The sequence below is a fragment of the Chanodichthys erythropterus genome, chromosome 10 (assembly GCF_024489055.1).
Source record: "Chanodichthys erythropterus isolate Z2021 chromosome 10, ASM2448905v1, whole genome shotgun sequence".
NCBI classification, from domain to species: Eukaryota; Metazoa; Chordata; class Actinopteri; order Cypriniformes; family Xenocyprididae; genus Chanodichthys; species Chanodichthys erythropterus.
In genome coordinates, this window is record NC_090230.1 from 19,995,436 (window position 1) to 20,001,987 (window position 6,552).

General features: G+C 31.3%; 1 protein-coding gene across 1 annotated transcript; it reads left to right on the plus strand.

The window, feature by feature from the left end:
* Positions 1-1,384: 1,384 nt before the first annotated feature.
* On the plus strand, positions 1,385-6,093 carry cyb561d2 (cytochrome b561 family, member D2). Its single transcript, XM_067398797.1, has 3 exons — positions 1,385-1,609; positions 4,788-4,825; positions 4,943-6,093. Exons 1-3 carry the CDS (start codon positions 1,483-1,485, stop codon positions 5,444-5,446), a joined length of 669 nt encoding a protein of 222 aa, XP_067254898.1. The 5' UTR covers positions 1,385-1,482; the 3' UTR covers positions 5,447-6,093.
* Positions 6,094-6,552: the final 459 nt, after the last annotated feature.

The window sequence follows — 6,552 nt, forward strand, 5'->3', positions numbered from 1 at the left end:
GAAAACATCCAAAATACACTTTTAAGTTTCTATTTCATAGCATTTTATCTATTTGCGTATATAGATTTCAGTTACATTAAATATCTTTAAAGGCCGTTTTCTGAAAATGAGTATTTTCTCCTTCTCTGAGTCAGAAATCTCCACTTCAGCAGAACTTATATACACCAAACTTTACAGTTTTATTCCTATCTATATTCTGAAGGTTTTTACAGAGGGATTTGTTGATATATAATTTGCCTGATTTTATACAACATTTTATTCCTAAAAAAATGGTGAAAATATATATATTTTTTTCTGGCTGTTGATAGTATTTTCTGATTTATGGAGTGATAAAAAGAGATATCCAAAATTCCTTCTGTAAAAACCTTTGAATTTAATATGTCCAAAAATTTAAATGAGAATTTTGAACCTGACGTCATCCAATATTCAGATTTTTGTTCTAGAAATATATGCAAATTAGCGCATATTTAATTAGATAACGCCTCATTTGAATATTTAAACATAACATTTTCGAAAACTTGTAATACAAAAAATGTTTGCAATTTTTAATGTAATCAATCAGCTGGGGTAATATGGTTATATCTATTAGTTATTTTTTTTACCCTATTCACCTGGGGTGTCTCGCTATAACTGAGTCATTTCATGACATTTCCCTGAATAAAACCTATATAAATACAAATAATAATAAAAAAAAAATCTGTATTTGTGAAAAGAAAAAAATTATATATATATATATAAAAAATAAATGAAAAAAAAAAAAAAATATATATATATATATATATATATATATATATATATATATATATATATATATATATATATATATATATATATATATATATAGGCTATATATATATATATATATATATAGGCTATATATATATATATATATATATATATATAAACTAAATAAATAATAAATAAATACATTTATACTCTCAAATAAGTATATTACACACTGTGATGCAGTTCTGATATCATCTGCACAGGCACAGATAACAGTAAACTGAAGCTTTTAATATTTGTGCAATCTGAAAAGAAAAAAAAAAACATTGTGATCCCTGCAGGTCAAAAGATGGAAAGACAGGCATGTAAACAAAATCCCACGTCAGCACGAGCGGAGGAATTTCTAGAACAGAGGCAATCTGGAAGAAATTATTTACAATTATCGCCAAAATAAAAGTCATGTCTAGGATTTAAAGAAGAAAACAAGATTAATTTCAATATATCGTAGTGGGCTTTCAAAATAAATAAATCATATTTATATTTTGCGACAAATCTGACATAATCAGATGAGATTTTGCTTCAAAACGAAACGTGCTTTTATTATGACATGTTGGAGTGTAACCGGAAACCTTCAATGATTCAGAGTTTCTAGTTGAGACTGAGAGCATCACAAATGGGTTCGAGTTAGTTTTGTCTCTTTGTTGTGATTGTATGCATGTAAATTAGCTGTATGGAATAGATTTGAGAGAGACTAATATGACTGTCCATCACGAGTCGGAGCCGAAGCTGTACCGCTACAGCAGGATATTATGCGGCGTCTCCACTCACGTCCTGTGCGCGCTGTTCACCGGCTTCATGACGGTACTGGCCAAACCTGGATCCAGTGAGTACAACAAACACTTCCTCACATCTAGAGAAGATCCTATCGATCAGTCTCTCTCTCTCTTTCTCTGATCTGTGCTGTCTCTAGACCGATCACCGTGTTTACTGTAGTTACAAAATACTGATATTTTAAAATTCTTTCTAATATATTTCTGACAGGAATAAGATATATTCATTTAAAATAATGACAACATATCAATAAGAACGTGCAAATATCCTATTAATTATAAAAATAGATTATATGAATGTTATAACGTTTGTATGCGCAAAAGATTGATGTTTATCTATTGATGTATATCATATATAATATGTATATATTGTTCTTTTTTAGAGTATAATAAAAATTATCACATCAACATAATAATACACTATTAATAATAATAAAATATATTTTTTATATCAACCTGGTTTCTTAGCATTTTCTTTACACAAAGCACAAATAACAACACACATAAAATATAAAATATTTATTTTTATTATTACTAATAGAGAATTACAATATATTTTATATTACACAATTCTTTTTTTCATATGTGTGTGTCTGCGTGTGTGTGTGTATATATATATATGTATGAAAACTAATTATTAATAAAACAATGAATTTTGTTTTGTTTTTAGAGATGCACTGATATTACATTTCTCCACTGATACCAATTATTCAGAGTGATATCTGCTGATAACGATACCGAGTATGCCTTCTTTTAAATGAATGATAATTTCATTATAATTAATCATTACATTTTTAATTATTATATTTTGAAAGAAATGCAAATAAACACTGTATTCTCTCTATTTCATCAACTTGTTTAAGATTATCAGTTATAAACAAACACTTTACTTAATAAAAAAATAAAGATAATAATAATTTTAACACACATTACCTAAATTCTGAAGATTAAATTAATATTTCTTAACTTTTTTGAAAGTTATTAATTCATATAATTAATATTAATACTGAACATCAACCTGGTTTCTTAGCATTTTCTTTACACAAAGCACAAATTCAGTGTTTTTAAACTATACATATAATATTAATATATATATATATATATATATATATATATATATATATATATATATATATATATACTAGTGGTGGGCCGTTAACGGCGTTAACGTGCTGCGTTAACGCGAGACTCTTATCGGGCGATAAAAAAAAAATATCGCCGTTAATCTCTTCTCAAAATTGGGTTGGGAGCTGGGTCTATTCTACGCAAGTTATGATGACTTTCACCTTGATATTTTAGCGCGGATGTATACCTAGCCGAACTGACCCTTCTCAAGATCCATCCGCCCCCCCTAGTTACTGTTGCTTTGGTCGACAAGCCGTGGTGCTGTCAGGCCCGTCACGTCACACAGTGATAAATGCATCACGGAGCAGAGGACACTGACAAGACAAAGCAGGTAACTTATGATATTTAACAAAGTCCCAGCTTTAAAACTGTGTAGTTTTTTAAGAAATTCAAACAATAAAACCCGTTTTCTTTAATGTGTCGTGATCATGATCGTGACAGATTGCTGTAGCGCCTCAGCTCAAGAGGCTCGTAAACTGATCATCTCTTACTACGAATCCATTTATAGCATCAAATAACCATGAATGAACATGAGAATCAGTGTTGTTTCAAACGCGGAAAGATGTCAATATACAAAATATAATATACAAAAGTTTAACTCCACTGAGGTTAATCTTCTAACTCCTAACTCTATCTGCTTTGTCGGACAAAATGGCGGATTACTTTTAGTCATTTGCTGCGTCCCAATTCGCCTACTTATAGTACGCCCTAAAATATGTACTCTTTCTGTGAACAAAAAGTACTTACTTTTGAGTGTGTAGCAAAAGAGTAGACAAGCTTTGGGACATACTATCACATACAATCGCGTCTTTGCTCTCTGTCGCATCCTGTCACTGTAAACTGGCCTGTCAGTCATCTTACATCCTCCACATTTCATTTAGCTAATTTCCTACCGTATCGGAGAGAAATGCAGCACGTTGATCTGCAGTCGCGAGTCTTTCATGTGGAGAACTCTCCTCTTATTAATGCATAAAGATGCATTTAAAACTTAATGGGCAATCAGATCTTTATAAAAGTCCACATTGGTATTTGCAGATGAAAAATAACACGTATAACATTAAATAAATATTTTCTATCAGTTTGAACGGATTATTAGTCACTCAAACAACCTCTCAGCGTTGATCGTGCATATTCACCATGTTTTGTAGTTTTTAACACGTTTTACTCGTGTTTGTAGTTCTGAACTGAATCCTCGTACAACGCGCAATGGGTTGTGGGCAATATTAGCCTTTATAGTGTGCACTGATCCACACTTCGAAAATCTACCGGAAATAGTAGACCATCCGGGGACTTTTGGCATACTCTTTTCAACATACTATGCTTTGGCACACACTTATTTTAATCTCACATACTATTTAGGATGGATAGTATGGACATTGGGACGCAGGGACAATTTGGGTATCTCACATATTCTGAATGTCTTCGGCAGAATTCAAATGAGCCATTTTAATCTAGATTAATTCCAAAATTAATCTAGATTAATCTAGATTAAAAAAATTAATCTATGCCCACCTCTAATATATATACACACACACACACACACACACAGACAATTGTTTTATTTACGATACAATTTACAGTAAAAACAATTAGAGATGCACTGACAATAATTGGCAGATATATTGGTGCATCTTTAATTGTTTTTATTGTAAATATTATTGTAAATAAAACAATTAATAAAAACAATTTTTCACACACACACATTTTTATATATATATATTTTTCTTGCAATTGAAACAAAGCTGAAATAAAATATTAATATTAGAGTAAACGTAAATTAGAAAGGTTTCCATGGCAACAAAATGAAATACAATAATACAATTACAAATAAGCTAAATAGAAATATAAAAACTCTAAAAGATAAAAAGCACACTGTAAAAACTTAAAAGTTTAAGGCAACAAACTTCAGCAGATTTGAGTTTTCTCAACTTGTTTTTGTAGGAGATTTTTGATTTTTTTCTCAACTTTTTGTTGTATAAACTAAATACAAGAAGTTGAGAAAACTCAAATCTGCTGAAGTTTGTTGCCTTTAACCTTTAAGTTTTCTCAACTTTTGATTTTTTTTACACAATTATTAATAAACACTATAACACTGTTTTCTCACAGGTCTGTTCTCATGGCATCCGTTCCTGATGACTCTTGGTGTGAGTATGACACAAAACTGCATACATTACAGACAGACCTTGATAGTTTTGCATGTAATTGAATTAAGTTTGCTTTTTGTGTCACACAATACTTGACAACTTTCTTGCCCCATCCAGTTTTCCTTTCTCATGACGGAAGCCGTCCTGCTGTTCAACCCGTACTCGTCTCCCGTCAGGAAGCTGAAGCACAAAACTAAAGGCCGTCTGCACTGGATCCTGCAGTGTCTGAGCCTCTGCTGCGCGACCGCGGGTCTGTGTGCCATCGTTTACAACAAAAACCTCAACGACAAGCCACACTTCACCTCGTGGCACGGGTTGGTCGGTGTGATCACGGTGGCGGCCGTCGGGCTGCAGTCGCTCGGAGGACTTCCGCTCCTCTATCCCAAAGTGGCCAAAGGCTGGTCTCTGGCCAAACTGAAGCGCTACCACGCCACCTCAGGGTTACTCACGTACCTGCTGGGCAGCTTCAGCTTGTTCCTCGGACTGTGTTCGTCGTGGTTCAGCACCGGCGTGAGCGGGTCCGTGTGGTACCTGGCCGTCCTCTGCCCGGTTCTGTGCGCTCTGGTCATTATGAGTCAGGTGACGAACGCTTACATGGCCCGGAAACGAGTGCAGTACTGAAACACACATTCAAGCTTTCTAGACGGGTTCATCTGAAATGATGCACAGACATTGTGAACCAGAATTTCATGTTACCCTTCTAACGTTGACAGCTAATGAAAGTATTGTAAAGTGTGGCTCAGCTGCATGACGGAGATGATGATACTGATTGCTTTCCAGCTACTTGTAATGTTTATTATTGCTATAGAGTGACCAAAACAAATGTATTTTTGTATAACAGTTTTATATTGTTGAACACATTTCAGCTGGATTGATGGCATATTCTTTTTGTGCAAATATTTTTGGAAATGACTGAAGGCAACTGATTTTTCTTAATTGTAATGATAAAACAAGTGGTTTATTCAATTATTTGTTATTCTATTGATGCATGTGAACATAATGTTTTAGTTTTTGCATTTACTAGTGCCAGTCTGCCCTTTTTCTTCATGCAGATTATGAAAGAAAACATTCATGCCTTTGTACTGTAACTGAAAATGTATATTTGTGATTAATTTAATATATAAATTATTAAAATATATTAATACATTGTTGAAAGCAACATTTTTTACTTAATGGCAGGCATCTTTTTTTTTGTTTGTTTATTAAAATGTAAATTTTTTTTGTTCAAATAAATTTCAGATCATGTATGGAAACAACCTAAATTTACATTATTAATATCATACATAAATATGAATTATTTACATGTTTCTTAATGGCAAATATCAGTTTTTGTGTCAACATGTACAAATTCTTTTCCTGTGCTAAAACATTTTTGCAGATCATGTTTAAAGACATTTATAATGCCTATTTTTTTTATTTAAAAGAACCATTAAATATAAAAAATTATATAAATGAATAATCATATTATATATAATATACATATATATACATACATACACACATATATTATATATATATATATATTTTATATATATATTATATATATATATATATAATATAAATATATATATAATATAAATATATATATATATATATATATATATAATATAAATATATATATATATATAAATATATATATATATATATATATAATAAAGGGGTGTAACAATATATCGCAATACAATATGTATTGTGTATAGTTCACCCAAATTGAAACTTACTGTGAG